We start from the raw sequence: 18,187 nt of genomic DNA, 5'->3' as shown, positions 1-18,187 counted from the left end.
GGCTAAAATTGGCCCCTATTTTGGAGAAGTTTGTTATATATAACTGTTACAAGTGTTTACCATGGGATATTACTGCAAGCAAGCAGTCCAATTCTCTTTGTTCACAGATCAAGTAAAGACCATCATAAATTGTTAATGTCTTTTGCCTACTTTGATTTTATAAAGTAGGGGAGAATAATGAACTTACTTTTATTATATTGTAAGCTGCCCAGAATTGCGGTTTTAGTGAGGATGGCAGCATAGAAGTTTCATAAATACAATAAATACAAATTTCAACTATAGTATGTGCTTCTGGATACAAACTGGTATAAAAAGGGCTGTAGAGTGAGCTTTGAATCAAAAAGTAACTTCACCCCAAGTAAATTCTATTGTGGTCAGAAAATATGTAATATGGTACTTTAAAATCCTCAATAGAATTCATAGTATTAATAATATGAACTTTAATTTATGATCCATTAGACTGTGCATTTGTGTTTTCCCCTGGAGCCACGAGGACTAGAATTTTTGTTAAAGTCATAAAATTCTTAATGAATTCTCGAATTTATTTGCATGTCAAGGGAAATTGGTTAATGTATTATTCTCTTAGTGTGTTTGTCTCAAGGCACAATTAACTTGCAGATTACAAATATTTATTATCTTCCTGGTCTATGCAGTGACATCATCAGAACTATTTGTTATTACTTTCCAGTAAAGTAGTCTTCATACCACCATAGGTACTCTGAATATGACAAAAATGTGAGATTGTGGTTTACAACCTAAAAGCCTTTTCCATTTCTTTTCAGGATCTGTGAATCATGGTGTTCTTCCTGGATCCTGTGAAAATAAGTACTGTGGCTTGGGTAGGCATTGTGTTGTCAACAGAGAAACAGGACAAGGGGAATGTGCCTGCATGGAATATTGCAAGTCTCATTACAAGCCTGTTTGTGGTTCTGATGGTGAATTCTATGAAAACCACTGTGAAGTGCACCGGGCTGCCTGCCTGAAAAAGCAGAAGATTACTATTGTCCACAATGAAGACTGCTTCTTCAAAGGCAAGTAATGGGGGATAATAGCTTAAAAACGACTTTATATATTAATCAAATTTATTTGCCACCCATCTCATTTCAAAATTAGTTACCTATTTTGAAGTTATTTTGATTAAGGTTCTGGGAAATGTAATGTGTATTGTGAAGAAATAATTAGGAAGTTTAAGTTAACAAACCGTTTTTACTGGGAGAAGTCTTCCAACTATCTTCAGGCCTCAACCTTTCCTTTCTTTGGAAAAACGATGATTGCTGATAAATTGTATCCTTGATAGGATTGTTGGAACAGGATCTTATGACCTCAATTTGGAGAAGTAGCCACTGTGATCAAGGTTGAATGATAAGAAACGCACCTTCAACTCTCAGTGGAACAGTTTACATGTAGAAATTTCTTAGAAACTCGATTGTTATGCCTATAGTGAATACATGTCATGGCAATCCTCTTGTTTCTTTTTAATCATTTTTAAATGTCTTTATTTTATTTTCATCTGCTCTTTTGTTTTTTGTCTCTATTCTGTTCTTGCAACTTTTTTTGTTAATATAATTTAATTATTCTTATTGCAATAATTGTCTGTATTATATTCTCTTTATATGGTATTGAAGGCTCTATAAAGCTATAAATTAAGAGTGAGGATATTTGATACTTTTACAGGACATAAGAAAACTTCAACAAGAAGGAATCCATAGAAAAACTGGAGGCATTCTTGCACTAATTATTCTGCTTCACACAGATTTTATTTATTTATTTATTTAGTTACTTAGTTAGTTAGTTAGTTAGTTAGTCAAACATGTATGAGATAACAGGTTTAAGTATAAACATGGACATGAGCAGAAGTAATGAGTACAAAGAAATGGGACAGTGGGACAGGGACAGAGTGCGCTTATGCACACTCCCTTACAGACCTCTTAGGAATGGGGTGAGGTCATAGTAGACAGTTTAAGGTTGAAGCTATGGGGGTTTGAGGATGTAACAATGGAGTCGGGTAGAGCATTCCAGGTATTGACCACTCTGTTGCTGAAGTCGTATTTTCTGCAATTGAGTTTAGAGCGGTTTACCTTGAGTTTGTATCTATTGTTTGCCCGTGTATTATTGTGGTTGAAGCTGAAGTAGTGGTTGACAGGTAGGATGTTGTAGCAGACAATTTTGTGTACTATACTTAGTCAGACCATAGGTGGCGTAGTTCCAGGTTGTCCAAGCTCAAAATTTCAAGCCTGAAAATTTAAATTAGATTTTGCCCTGATTAGCCCAGTGAAGGCAGTAATAAATTAACAAATAATATGCTGAATTCTGATTGTTATCCACTCCTGCAGAGAACTAAATCTTGGCTCTCAAATGATCACAAATGCCACATAAAAACTAATTCATTAGCCTTGGAGCCTTAGTTCTAAAACCTTTTATCTGTTCATATTGAAGCCTCTAGCGAGTAAAACTTAAATAAAATCTCAATATGTCATTAGACAATAAAATATATTTATTTGTTAAACAAACAAAACTACAAATGGAATTGCAAAGCAGAGCTGTTTTACTTTGGCTACTTAACTGGAAGCATTTTTCATTAGTCAGAAACCAATATCTGGGATTATTACTGAGTTGTTATTTTATTTCATCATCTCCAAAATATTGTTGCAGGCTACAGTAAAAGACTTGAATGGCTGCAAACAGCCTTTTAGATGTGAGTTTGAGACTCATGAATTAAAGGAAAGGTCAGTACCAAATTGTTTGTTGGGAAGACAGCTGGTTGCATAAGAATGAGATGCATTTCTGAGGCCTAATTTAGATGTAACTTTAACAACATGGTTGCTATTGCTCAGTATTTGATTATATCATTAAAACTGCATGAGCATATTATAAAGGATTGTATCTGCACTACTGATACTAATTCATATTCATGAAATCCAAGCAATAGAGGTGATACAAAGCTTTGGATAATAATGACTTACATGTAGACATCAAACATTATTCTTCTCCTTAGGAATTTTCCTTAAGAATAATAAGAAATCTATCTCTTTTTTATCAATTATATAAAGATACCCTTAACTTGGAATGTGGAATTATTGAAAAGGCACAATTAACATTTCTGCATAATCACAGATGCTTTTCTCATCTTTGGCCTGGTTATCATTTTTAACATCCTGCAAGAATCATAGATGCCTTTGTGTCTGTCTGCTCCAAGTTTAGTCTACCCATTGAATAAGAGCTGGCAAAAAGATTTATTAGGGGATGTTCTCCAAAGTCAGGACATCTATAGGACTTATAACTGGACCACTTTGTTCCAGTTATTTCCAAAGAACTCGAATGACTTTGATCTACAAGAAAACAGAAGATAATGGAGGAATTATCTTCACCGATAATTGGTGAAGATGAGAGAACAAGCAGAGATAGCAAAATTAGCTTAATTGCTTAGAGAAAATAAACAACTATATTTATTAGTGATTGGAAATCTCTTACTGACTTTTTTGCTGAAAAAAATGAGCTGGTGATTTACAGATTTGATTACTAGAAATGTAGATTATGAAAAGAAGGAAATTACGATGTAATTTGAATAAGAGAAGATAAAGTGTAAATGCACTTATAACTGCTTTCAAGAGGATTGGAAACTACTTCTTTATTACCTTTTTCTTTTTTCTTTTCTTTATTCCTTTTTTACATTATTATTACTTTTCCTTATTATTTTATAAATTAGTATCTGATTTTATTTGTGTTGAAAACTTCTTCAATAAAATATTTTTTTAAAAAGGAAATTTAAAAGAAAGTAATGACCATAGCATGAGACAAGTAACTTTTTTTCTAGATTATGATGGCTTTAATTTTTAATCGGCTTAAACAGAATAGAAGGAGAAACAAATAAAGAAGTAATAAATAAATAGAAAGTCTTGTAAATTCTATTAATGTGCATTCTATACATCCATACTGTTTTCTATCATTAAGTCTCATTTAATTTAATGAGCAATTTGCAATTAATTGAGATTAAGAAAAAGACATAGTAGATCTATATAGTTCAGCATCCTCTTACCCAGATATTGGAGGTCTATAAGAAAAAATGTAGAATCGATGTGGCAATACTAGGGGATAGCAGAATAAAAAACAAAAAGTTGAGAAGATCATGAAATATCAAGATCTGAAAATCAACATTGGGAGATTGTGGCATAAAGAAGCCTGGGGACTCCAGTGATGATTGGCATACTTTGTGATTTTACCTTGATTTATTGTTACTGTAGCAAATTTTAGGCCAAATTCCATTCCTATATCTGTGCTAAAAATCTTATAGTGTTTGTCAAAGACTGGATTTTGATTTCCGATTTTCCATTAAACTTCACACCTATCATGTAAAAAAAATGTGAGATTTTGTTAGCATTTTTTGCAGTTTTATCGTCAATGTTTGCTTCAAAGTCACTGAAAGTGGAATCATAGCAGTGAAAAATAATAAGAGTGTTAATGAGTCACTCTGGAATATGCACCTCCTAATGTTAATCAGCTTATGTTTTTCATTTCCTACCACCAATTCTGTTTTCCACTGTGTCATTATTTTTTCTATAAACATTATAATGCTTTTACTGGCACAAATTATTTTCAACCATTTGGTGATACAACTATGTAATAATGAATTAAATGCCTTTCCAAACATGTTATTGGCCTATAATTTACTCGTGTTGTTCCTTTCTTTGGGTCTTTTTGAATTAGATAAATTCTGCCAGTTATTAATCAGTACTGATATCTCCTTTGTACAGTAGTTCATTAAGTTGTTTAGCTTAATTGAATGTAAGCTAGTCAGATATTTGAGCCAAAAGCCATGCATTGATCATTTCCAGGAGATGTCCAGTTTAAAATCTTTTTCATTTGGTTTTCAAATATTTCTGCTGTTATTATTAGTCTTTCCATTTGATTTTTACTAAATTCTTCTTCAAATTCTTTTATCTATTTAGCATTTTTATTATAGTCTTTTTGAGTTTCCCATAGATTATTTTCAGAATTAATTTTTTTGTTTTTGTTTGATTTTCCATTTTTACAATTTCTAATGACATTTATCCTATGATAGAATTACCTCTGAGATGATTGAAGTAGATGGTTTTGCTTAAATTGGATGATTTGTGGCCATTGTGTTCAGTGTTCCTAGATACTGCTGTGATTTGGTGATTTATTATTCCCAAAGTTTCTTCCATTTTTCTGGTGCTAAGCCAATATTTTTTTAAGGCTTGTCTTGATTCTTACAGTCTTCTATTATTGTTCTTTCATGTTCTTTAAATTAATAGCATCTAGTCTTAATTCCTTTATCTTGCCCTTCAATCTGGTTTAAACTTTAGATTGAATATGATTTTGCTTTTGGCTTTCTAACTTTGATACTCTGTTCTTTGTAACCAGCACTGTTGTAGTGTAGACAAATGATTGGACTCTCTCATGGATGTAATTATAGATCTCAGCCCTACAAGATAGATCCCAATAATAATAATAATAATAATAATAATAATAATAATAATAATTTTATTTCTATACCGCCCTTCTCCCGAAGGACTCAGGGCGGTGTACAGCCTATTTAAAAACACAAAAAACACGACAACAATTTAAAATTTAAAATCATTAAATAATTAGGCTCCAATTAAAATCCCAGAAATTTAAAATACCCCAATTTAAAACGTTATGTTAGTAACCCTGCCTGGCGGAACAACAGGGTCTTCAGAGCGCAGCGAAACACCCGGAGGTCGGAAATCTTTCGTATTTCGGGGGGCAGTTCATTCCACAGGGCTGGAGCTCCCACAGAGAAGGCCCTCCCCCTGGATGTCGCCAGCCGACATAACTTGGCTGATGGCACCCGGAGGAGACCCTCTCTGTGGGAGCGGACTGGTTGGTGGGAGGCTATTGGTGGCAGAAGACGGTCTCGAAGGTACCCGGGTCCTATGCCATGGAGCGCTTTAAAGGTGGTAACCAACACCTTGAATCGCACCCGGAAGACCACTGGGAGCCAGTGCAGCTCGCGCAGGAGGGGTGTCACGTGGGCGCAACGGGTTGCACCCATAACCACCCGCGCGGCCGCATTCTGGACCAGTTGGAGCCTCCGAGTGCTCTTCAAGGGGAGCCCCATGTAGAGAGCATTACAATAGTCCAACCGGGAGGTGACAAGGGCGTGAGTGACCGTGCGCAAGGCGTCCCGATCCAGAAAGGGCTGCAACTGGCGAATCAGGCGAACCTGATAAAAGGCCCCCCTGGCCACGGCCGTCATGTGCTCTTCTAAAGACAGCCGTGCATCCAGGAGGACACCCAGATTGCGAGCCCTCTCTGTGGGGGGCAAAGATTCACCCCCAATAGTCAGCGATGGCACCTGCTGACTATATCGGGGCGCCGGAAGCCACAGCCACTCGGTCTTGGAGGGGTTGAGTCTGAGCCTGTTCCTCCCCATCCAGGCCCGCACGGCCTCCAGGCAGCGGGACATCACATCAAGGGCATCGTTGGGGTGGTCTGGGGTGGAGATGTACAGCTGAGTATCATCAGCGTACAGATGACACTTCACCCCAAAACCACGGATGATCTCACCCAGCGGCTTCACATAAATGTTGAACAGGAGAGGCGAGAGGACCGACCCTTGCGGCACTCCCCATGCGAGATGCCTCGAGGTCGACCTCTGTCCCCCTGCCAACACAAACTGCGAGCGGTCGGAGAGGAAGGAGGAGAACCACCGCAAAACGGTGCCCCCTATTCCCAACCCCCTCAACCGCTGCAGCATGATACCATGGTCGATGGTATCAAAAGCCGCCGAGAGGTCTAATAGGACTAGGACAGAGGAGCAACCCCTGTCCCGAGCCCTCCAGAGATCATCCACCAACGCGACCAATGCCGTTTCAGTGCTGTACCCCTGCCTGAAGCCCGACTGGTACGGGTCTAGATAGATAGCTTCATCCAGGTGCCGGGGAAGTTGTCGTGCCACCACGCTCTCAACAACCTTCGCCACAAAACGAAGGTTGGAGACTGGACGATAGTTGGCTAATTCAGCCGGGTCCAGGGAAGGCTTCTTGAGGAGGGGCCTCACTACCGCCTCTTTCAAGGCGGCAGGAAAGGCACCCTCACTCAGAGAAGCACTTATAATCCCCTGGAGGCAGCCTCGTGTAACCTCCCGGGAGGCCAGCACCAACCAGGAGGGACACGGGTCCAATAAACACGTGGCGGCACTAATCTTACCCAGAACCCTGTCCACATCCTCGGGAGTCACAGGATCAAACTCCTCCCAGGTAACATTCTCAAGACCTGCCCTCGTCTCCTCCCGTGGACTCATCCAGTCGGAGTCCAAGCCATCCCGAATCCGAGCGACTTTATCGTGCAGGAATTGCACAAAATCCTCAGCGCGACCCTGCAAGGGATCTTCCCGCACTCCCCCCCGGAGGAGGGAGTGGGTCACCCTAAACAAGGCGGCTGGGCGGTTCTCTGCAGATGCGATAAGAGCGGAAAAGTGGTTAGACTTTGCCACTTTTATCGCCACTAGGTAGGTCTTGATATAAGACCTCACCTGTGTCCGGTCGGAGTCGGATTGGCTAGTCCTCCAAATGCTCTCTAGGCGTCTTTTCCGACGCTTCATCTCTCTCAGCTCCTCAGAAAACCAAGGAGCCAGTTGAGATCGGCATCGGGTCAGAGGCCGCAAAGGCACGACGCGGTCCAAAGCTCCAGCGGCCGCCCTTTCCCAGGCGGCCACCAGCTCTTCAGTCGAGTCGTGTGTTAGGGTCTCAGGGCACGGCCCAAGCTCCGTCAGGAACCTTTCAGGTTCCATCAGGCGCCTGGGACGGAACCATCTAATTGGCTCCGTCTCCCTGCGGCGGGGGGCGGCGGTAGGAAAGTCTAGTTGGAGGAGCGAATGATCTGTCCATGACAAGGGTTTAATGTCTAGGTCCCCTCTACCAAGATCATTCAACCACTGACCAGAGACAAAAATCAGGTCCAGAGTGTGTCCCCCTATGTGAGTGGGGCCTTGAACTAACTGGGTCAGGTCCATGGCCGTCATGGAAGCCATGAACTCCCGAGCCGCCTCTGACGCCTCACCCGCGGATGGAAGGTTGAAATCCCCCATGACGATAAGTCTGGGGGTATCAACCGCCACCCCGGCAATCACGTCGAGTAGCTCGGGCAGGGTCGCTGCCACGTGGCAGGGAGCCAGGTACGCAGTCAGCAAACTCATCTGCACCCCACGGCCCCACTTTACACAGAGGGACTCACATCCGGCTATCTGAGGAACAGTGGTCTCCCTCGGACAAAGACTTTCCCTAACAATCACCGCCACTCCCCCACCCCTCCCCTGGGCCCTTGGCTGATGAAATGCACGGAAACCTGGCGGGCACATCTCAACGAGGGGGACCCCCCCCTCCTGGCCCAACCAGGTCTCCGTAATACCTGCCAGGTCCGCACCCCCCTCCGAAATAAGGTCACAAATGAGGGGGGCTTTATTAACCACCGACCTGGCATTACACAACATCAGCCGCGGACCCAGGGCCTGAGACTCTACACAACCCAGGACACGAGTCACGCATCGGGGGCCGGAGTGCGCAATCGCTCGTAGACAGCGTATGCGCACCCCCGACACTTGATATGGCCCCCTGCGTCCGTCATACCTGCCCCTCCCACTCATTATTTCAATTTCACAGCCCTTCCTGTCATCCCCCTGCTTCCCGGTTAAATTTCCTTTCGCGACCCTCCTGCTGCAACTAATCGACCCATCATCCCGCTCAGTTACTATCTGGACCCCCCCAGGTCCGCTTTTACAACCCCCCCTCCCTCCCGGGTCCCCTTAAAAATTTTTTAAAAAATTTTCCTAAAAAACCCCTCAACCCCCTCTTCGCTACATGCCATCTCTCGGGGTTCCAAAGCCCGTCATCAAGATAGGCCCTCGATAATGTGGAGGGCCAGGCCTGCGAGAGGGGGGAGTCTCGCAGCGCAAGAAGGTCGGCTTTTTGGAGCATCAACCGAACCAGAGATGGGAAAAAGGCCAGTCCGGGGGTCTATCATAGTCCAAAGGGATAACTGAACATACAGATCACAAAATGTCCATTTGTAGAGCTGTACTCCACTGTCCTCTCACAACAGGGAGAAGGTCCAATGTTCTTTTTCTCCAACAGAGGCTAATAGCCAGCCATCCTCTCACGACGGCCGGTCCCGTTACAAGGGTTAACGGGAACAATGTTCTATCCTCCTCGTTGGGATACAAAAATCTCTCAGTTCTTTCAAATGGTGTTCAGTCTCTCCTACCAGCGAGGGCATGAGTGGAACATAGTGGGGGGGGGGTCCAGAATGTCCAGAGCGTAGAAACAAAACACACATATATATTAGTACTTACTTTGTTTGTGACAGCTATGGTAACTTGCAAATTTTCATGTGTTTTGCTTTCCTTCCCATATATTTTTGTGAAGCTGAGAGGACTTGTCTGACACTTCATTCATTCGATGTTTGCCTAGGTTTATGTCCCATTTATCTTTCTGTTGATAGGAGGTCTTCCTCCAATTCTTCAAGGTCATTCCCTATTTCCTACACAATACATTAACAACAGATAATTGTTTAGAGGTTTCCCATTGTTTACTATATATATTTACGTGTGTGTGTGTGCCATCCAAAATTATAAGGTCATCTGATCCTTTAGAAAAAAAAAAGTTAAAACTTGTATTGTTCAAATTGTTCAACTTCAAGTATACTTGAAGTGTTTGAAACGTTGGCTTAATATAATAAGGATGTAATATATACAATAATTACTGTAGGATAAATGCATAAAAGGTATTTTTGAACACATGCTGTGGATCAGTTTTCACTATTGGCCAAAACAGAAAGCCAGTTATTCAAGTGTACTGATTTTAGTGTTTCTGGGATTTCCAATTGTGGCAACAGACAGGCAGGAATAATTTTACAGATATTTTTGCACTGGATGTCACATAAGGTCAGACTGCATTAGGAAGCAAATAAAAGGAAAGCAAAAATGTGTCCGGGTTCTGCTCTGTATGGGTCTTTCATCTAGAATCTTGTTATTTATATCATCTTTCCTACATTCTCTCTTGCAATCCCATATTTAGGAATAAAGGAGTGATTGTATCTCTCTTTCTCCTTCTTTGTAAAGTGCACAATGTATTTGAGGCAGGAGATAAATTACTTCCTTGTCTGTTTCTAATACCTAACCTGATTTTTTTTTCTTGTGCAATTTTACCTCAGTGACAGACAAAGTTACTGGACTTAACTCATCTTGATAGGAAAGGGATTTTCCAACTAATATAGGCTGTGGTTTGCATTTCCAGAGGGGGGGAAAATCATATTGCCTTTGTGTTTTGTTTTGTTTTACTTAAAGAACAATATAAACAAGTAACCACACTTGCAGAAAATCCTAAATCCTTTATCCTCGTACTGCTTTGTATTACTGAATTCCAAGAGTATTTTAAAGAATGAAGACATTTAAAAGAATTAATTATGCAAACTCTACATCTTGACCTTCTGAGCTATTTTTGAGGAATTTGCAATGTCTTTAAATTGCTCTTAGCAAGTTGAAGATTTCCATAAAAGCTTCACAGGAAGTACTTATCATTTACATTATATACTTTTCTTTTTAATAACATTTTTATTGAAAGTTTTAAATACAATAAAAGATAATATAAATGTAGAAAAAGAAAAATAGAATAAAAAGTGCAAGAAAGCAAAGCAGAAAGAAAAAAATACAACAGAAAAATACAACAGAAAAAAATAAGAAAGAACCACCCCCCTTTCATCACAACATATATAAGCAATTTTGCTATCTCTTCAGCTCCTCTTAATTAAAAAAAGATATAAAACTTTTTATCCCATAACTCAACTTTTAGCTATAGGTCAAGTGTTAGTAAAATGTCCAGAGTCCTAAAATAATCACATTTCGTAGCAAATATGGAACTCACCAGTCACATCTCAACTCTTATCAGTAAATAAATGCGCAATATATTTTCTAGAATTTACCAAAATTCGTAGCTCTAGATAGTTCTCAACTTGCAACCACAATTAGGACCTGAACTGAACTTCTCTTGTTAAGTAATTCTATTGTTAAGTGAGTCAAGTCTGACTTTATGATTTTTTTTGCCAAGGTCATTAAGTGGTTATTAAGCAAACCAGGTAGTTGTTCAGCAAATGGTGATGATGTGACTCTGAGACATTGCAACCATCATAAATACATGCTGATTGCTAAGTGCCTGAATCATGAACAGATGACTGCAGGAGGCTGTGGCAGTCATAGGTGTGAGGACTGATCACAAATCACTTTTTTTCAGCACTATTGTAACTTTGAATGGTCATTAAATGTAAATCAAGGACTATCTGTACAGGCAACATTTTCTGAGCTCTTGATCCATTTACAGAGATCTTCAAACTTGGCAGCTTTAAGACTTGTGGACTTCAACACCCAGAATTCTCCGGCCAGCTATACTATGCTAGGTAGAGAATTCTGGGAGTTGAAGTCCTCAAGTCTTAAAGCTGCCAAGTTTGAAGACCTCTGATTTAGAATTTCTTTGTAGCCAAAACCATGCCTTGCTTTTTGCTATTTATTTTGAATTCTTAAAATGTATGTTTCCAAATGCTTGTCATTTTGAAGTGACTAACTTCTTTTTAAGTTGTTAATAAGCATTTTTCAAAGGTGATTTACAAAGGATGTGTGAATTTAGGATCCTTCAAAGGAGGGCTTGCTTCACTGCTTTGACTGCAGCTGGAGGAAGAATGCCAAATTTTCTTATCTCTGCTTCGCTGTGTCATCCTCTGTAGACTTCCAGCCTTCTCAAAAGATCATCTATATTGAACACAAGGGAGGGTTGAAGAAACCAATCTATTCATTGGCATATTTTTCTTAGCTGCAATAATCCACTCTGTTTTTTGCAGAGCTATTATCAGTCCAAAATCACTGGAATTGAAATGAGGTGGCTATGTATGCACATACAATAGTGGCCAAAATTGTGGAAACCTTTTGGGAAAAGTGTTTTTTTGAGGTTTGATAGCTAATAACACCACTTTTTTTGGAGTTTCAAGATAATCATATTCTACTGCCTGAATGGCCTGGGAATAGCCCAGACCTTAACCCAATTGAAAATATATGGAGCTGACTAGAGGTGGGTTTCAGCAGGTTCTGACCAGTTCTGGAGAACTAGTAGCAGAAATTTTGCATAGTTCGGAGAACCGTTAGTAAAAATTCTGACTGGCCCCAACCCCATCCATTTTCTGCCTCCCAAGTCCCAGCTGATTGGGAGGAAAGGGGGTTTTGCAGTAATCTTCCCCTGGAGTGGGGAGGGAATGGAGATTTTGCAGTATCCTTCCCCTGCCATACCCACCAAGCCACGCCACCAAGCCACGCCCACAGAACTGGTAGTAAAAAATTTTGAAACCCACCACTGGAGCCGACTGAAGAAACTTGTTAGTCAGAAGTGACCCAGCAATAAAACCCAGTTAATAGAAGCAATCATTCAATCTTTGTTTCACATTATAACAGCTGCAGAACTAAAAGACTTGGTTCACTCCATGGGAAGACATTGTAAGGCCGTAATTCATGCTAAAGGTTACCCAACTAAATATTAACTGACGTGATAATTTTTGTTTTTTATGTCATTTTTTCTATGGTGATAAATTTTGTATATCTCATTTTTTCTACGTGTTTCACTTTTCTTCTTTATACTGTAACTGCTATTCTAATAGCAAATCCTTCATCAAAGTTATTGTATTACATTCTTGATTAAATTATTTTTCCATTGATACATAATTTTATGGTACTACTCCCAAAAAAGTGGTGCTATTAGCTAGTTTTAGAAAATACACTTTTCCCAAAAGGTTTCCATAATTTTGGCCACTTATTATACATTTGCAGATAACCTGGAAAAGCCTTTGAAGCAGCTGCACTGACCAATCTAGAATATATTGCTGCTTTTAATGCTTCTTAGAAAGTGTTCCTGATATACTGGGCAAAGCTCCTCTTTTTAATGCTTTGTACATCCTTAAAACACATGTGCAGATAAAAAAAGATAGTCATACACCTATTGAAAAAAAAGCGTAGTTATTTGGTGTTGAACAGGATTTCAGGATTATGCAATAGGATTATGCAATTTGGATAATTCCTGACCTTTGGCTATGATGGCACAGTTTATGGGAATTTAAAGCCAAAACATCTGGAGTAAATTAATTTCTATTTATGGTCATTGCAGTTTTATGTAAACATGAGTATGCATTACTACTTTATAAAAGTTGATGGTAAAAAAATCAATAAATATATTAAAAAAGAACTCAAGTGAGCCATAAATAATTTATTTTTACAGTATGGTGTGAAGAAAGTCATTTTAAAGTTGGGTTATCATATAGCTATAAAAATCTTATTGCAGAAAAACTGTTCCAGAAGATAGACAGTATTGTGAAAGGGAAAGTAATGGAGAATGTATATATCTTACAGTAATTAAATAAAAGGAAAAACTGTGTATGCTTTCTGCACTTCTCAAACCAAATTATATTTATTCATATCTTTACATTAATCAGAGAGAGAGAGAAGATTACTCTGCAGACTGGATGAAATTTTGAAATCTATAGTTATTCTGATCTCTTGTTAAATATCCATATCTCTGATAGAAGGACAATAATTAAGTAGTATTAACTTCTGTAATAGTATTACTCAGATTATCTATATAGCAGAAAGGAATGCCTCTGCTCCCCAAATTTTATCTATAGGAGCAAGGGACTGAGCTATCTAAAGCTTACTGTTCTTAATATTCAGAACAAATAAATTGTTGTTAGGAGTGGCTTTAGTCAGGTATGCCCTTGTAAAATAATACCTTGCGGTTAGTGAGAGTGTTATTTAAAATCGAGTATTTTATAAGGGATGTTGTGCATATCTGTGTTCTTTATCTAAGAACTGGGTTGCAAATCCATTTAAATAACTTGATTTTATTTCTTAATTTATCACAGATTAAATCATGTTTGTCTTTATCAAATACTGCATATTATAATATCTGTTATATTTATTTATTTATTAGTTCAATTTATATACCACCCTTCTCCGGAGACTCAGGGCGGCTTACAATACATTAAGCAATAGCCTTCATACCTTTGTATATACCTGCTTAGTAGGGCTTTTGGCCCCCCTTAAGCGGTGTTCTTTTTTGATACAACGTCAGTTTATTGCCCCTACAATCTGAGTCCTCATTTTACCTACCTCGAAAGGATGGAAGGCTGAGTCAATCTTGAGCCTGGTGAGATTTGAACTTGCAGTAATTGCAGGCAGCTGGCAACTAAGTGCTACTTTAACAGCACTTAGTCCACTGCGCCACCAAGGCTCTTAATAATAATAATAATAATATTGTTAATTCATGAGATGCTGCCTTAAAAAAAAACCTTGTCATTTATCCTCTCCTCTACCATTAGCTTCTCTGCTTCAAAATGCCAGGCATACTGTAGAACAGGGATGTCAAACCTGCGGCATAATGGTCGTGTCACATGATGTATTGGGACTTTTCCCCCCTTCGCTAAACTGGGCGGGGCAGGGCCAGCACATGATGCATCTGGGCCGCGGGTCATGAGTTTGACACCCTTGCTGTAGAGTAAGTAGAAAATTTGGTTTAATTCTTATCTCCTGTAGTCTTCCACGGAGAATCAGTGCTTAGCTTTTGTAACTAAAACTGAGTTCTGCATAGTTGCAATATTTTTCTCTAACAAGAACATTAACTATAGTCAGCTAAAAGGATAGGCATTTTGACTAGATGCAAAGTCCACCCTGGAGATTTTCTCAGTTGATTTTCCACCATGTAGTTGTTTGCACCATTTTTGTTGGCTGATCTAGTGAGAGAACAAGAGAAGTATGTGATGGCAGTAATAAGCCACATGCTGTTGATAGGTGCCAGTGTGCCATTAACAACCTGCTGTGGATGGAGATTGCAAATTATTTAGAAAATGCTCCATTCTGACTGTGACAGCATCCTTAACTGTACGTTTTGTCAGCAGCTGACTTACACATTCAGAAATTTGAGCCTGAAAACTGTATCTTGGGAGTTAAACTTTTGTTTTTCCTGTGGCAATAAACTGTGAATGTATAGTGGGAGAGACCGAGAGCTGCACTGAGATAGGAATTGGAAGGAGAGTTGAATTTAAAGAACTTCCATTGGACTATTGATTGATCTTATTTCATGATTTGCATCTTTATGCTGCAAATTTCATGCAATACACACACAAAAAAGACCAAACCAACAAAAAAATATGCATTTAAAATCTGAGAATCAAGTAGCAGATTTCTGCTTTTCAAACTTTTAAGACTTGTAGTAGTTTATCACTAGCGAACATTTAAAGTTGAAATCTTTGTGCCCAGTACTCTTTTTATTACTTTATTGCTTTATTATTATTTCATTTTATTGTTTTTTTTTCTGCTATGCTATATTGTTATGACCTAACATTACAACAATAAACCTGTTATTTCTTACTTAAATATACAGTTAAAAATAGTGCGGTATTATCAATGTTTGCTATTAATTCTGATCCCTTTATTCTGGAAATCATTTATTCAGAATCTGTATAATGTACTAGGATTTTTTTAAAAGGATAAATATATAATAGTACAGAATGTGGAAGGAAGAAAAAACCTTTTGGGATAGCAAATGGTAATTACAACTCAAGATCCTTATTTCATTAGCTTTTTCTAAATTTACAACAACTACTAAATGGATCATTTATTGATTTGCCCAGTCACTGAATCTTCAGAAAAAGTCCTTGCCATCCAAATGGAACATAAACTTTTATAGCTCCCTAATGATGCTGGCTACAGCTGTACAACATCATTTTGAAATCTGGGGACTTTTTGCTTCTAGATCTGCTGTAACTTAATCACATTTGTGGAAGCCATTTTAAGTGTATTTGCTTAAGCAGATGGTGAATAACTCATCTATCTTCTTTATTGTATGATGAAGTTTTAAGAAGGAAGTTTTCATAATGGTAGATGGAAAATATATAATCAAATGAACAAATTACTATGGTATCTAATAACAATATGATATCTTAACATATACAGAAAGAGAACAAAACATTAATTTGTGCAGAAAGCTTCATTGATTTTATCAGTATTGTATTTTGTTTCTAAGTGGTTTTTATTATCTTTTGGACAAATAAACCACATACAAGTGTCATGTAACATTGAAAAATTAATTAATAATTTGGTTTTGTCCAAATGTTCTAGTACAATTTGTGTTTGATAGTTTTTGTTGTCTTTTTTTAAAAAGAAAAATGCAGTAGCACACTTATTTTGTGCGTTATTGTGAAAAATCATACGAAGTAAAATGTGGGCCATAATATCTCCTTGTAGACCTCTGAATGAAGGTGGAAGGACTTTGTTTGTATATTATTCAGAGACTTGTTTCCCATTTAAATGTCTGAAGTGGTCATACTGGCCCTGAGATTCATAATATGTTAAAAACAAGAAAAAAGTCAAGGAAACAATTGGTCCATTGCTGGGAGAAAGTGGCAAGAAGGTGACAAGCAACAGGGAAAAAGCAGAACGACTTCTGCTTTCTTGTTTTTTGCATCTATCTTTACACAAAAGGAAAAAAACAGTCCAACCTATCAAAAACAGCACCATAAAAAACAGATTAGGAACACAAGTTAAAATAGGGAAGAAAATGGTAAGTGAGCACCTGTCTACCCTAGAAGAATTCAAATCACCAGGACCAGATGGACTACACCCCAGGGTTCTGAAGGAACTGGCAGACGAGATCTCAGAACCACTGAACTATATCTTTCAAAAATCCTGGAGCACTAGGGAACTGCCAGAGGACTGGAAAAGAGTTGATGTAGTTCCCATATTAAAAAAAGAAAAAAAATAGATCCAGGAAACTACAGACCCATCAGCCTGACCTCAATACTAGGGAAGATTCTGGAAAAGATAATCAAGCAATGAACCAGCGAACACCTAGAAGCAAGCAAAGTAATAACCAAAAGCCAACATGGGTTTGTCAAAAACAGATCATGCCAGACTAATCTTATTGCATTCTTTGACAAAGTGACAAAATTAGTGGACTTGTCAATATAATTTACGTGGACTTCAGTAAGGCATTTGACAAAGTAGACCATAACCTACTACTTGATAAATAGAAAGATGTGGGTTAGACCACTAGATCAATTCGTAACTGGCTGATCAACCGCACTCAATGTGTAGTCCTCAATGGAACTGCATCTACATGGAGGGAGGTATGCAGTGGGGTACCCCAGGGCTCTGTTTTAGGCCCAGTACTCTTCAACATATTCATCAATGATTTGGACGAGGAGATAGATGGGGAACTCATCAAATTTGCAGACGACACCAAGGCAGCAGGAATAGCCAACACTCCAGAAGATAGGCTTAAGGATCTTGACAGACTTGAACATTGGACGCTATCTAACAAAATTAAATTTAATGGTGAAAAACATAAGGTTCTACATTTAGGCAAGAAAAACAAAATGCACAGGTACAGTATATGTGGTACCTTGCTCAATAGTGGTGATTGTGAGAAGGATCTTGGAGTCCTAGTGGACAATCACTGAAATATGAGCCAGGAGTGTGCTGCAGCTGCCAAAAAAGCCAACACAGTTCTAGGCTGCATAAACAGAGGGATAGACTCAAGATCATGTGAAGTGTTAATACCACTTTATAATGCCTTGGTAAGGCCACACTTGGAATACTGCATCCAATTTTGGTTGCCACGATGTAAAAAAGATGTTGAGACTCTAGAAAGAGTGCAGAAAAGAGCAACCAAGAGGACTCAAGGATAAAACATATAAAGAACGGTTGTTGGAACTTGATATATCTAGTCTTATGAAAAGAAGGACTAGGGGTGACCTGATAACAGTGTTCTGATATCTTAGGGGTTGCCAGAAAGAAGAGGGAGTCAAACTATTCTCCAAAGCACCTGAGAGTAGAACAAGAAGCAATGGGTGAAAACTTATCAAGGAGAGAAGCAACTTAGAACTAAGGAAAAATTTCCTGACAGTTAGAACAATTAATCAGTGGAGCAACTTGCCTCCAGAAGTTGTAAATGCTCCAACACTGGAAGGTTTTAAGAAGAGACTAGATATCCATTTGTCTGGTGTAGGGTTTCCTGCCTAAGCAGGGGATTGGACTAGAAGATCTCCAAGGTCCCTTCCAACTCTGTTATTCTGTTCTGTTTGTTCTGTTCTGTTCTGTTCTGTTCTGTTCTGTTCTGTTCCG

At 38.8% G+C, this 18,187-nt stretch overlaps 1 protein-coding gene across 8 annotated transcripts in view; it reads left to right on the top strand.

Annotated features, from left to right (window-relative positions):
- Positions 1-18,187, top strand: part of FSTL5 (follistatin like 5) — a 397,655-nt gene that overhangs the window by 165,478 nt on the left and 213,990 nt on the right. For all 8 annotated transcript variants that reach the window (XM_034411439.3, XM_034411436.3, XM_034411437.3 and 5 more), the window contains one exon: positions 783-1,031. In XM_034411439.3, the coding sequence (XP_034267330.2) occupies positions 783-1,031 (249 nt within the window). The remainder of the gene's footprint in view (positions 1-782; positions 1,032-18,187) is intronic.

The sequence above is a fragment of the Pantherophis guttatus genome, chromosome 8, assembly GCF_059756535.1.
Source record: "Pantherophis guttatus breed Tessera chromosome 8, ASM5975653v1, whole genome shotgun sequence".
NCBI classification, from domain to species: Eukaryota; Metazoa; Chordata; class Lepidosauria; order Squamata; family Colubridae; genus Pantherophis; species Pantherophis guttatus.
This window is presented reverse-complemented; position numbering and strand designations above follow the sequence as displayed.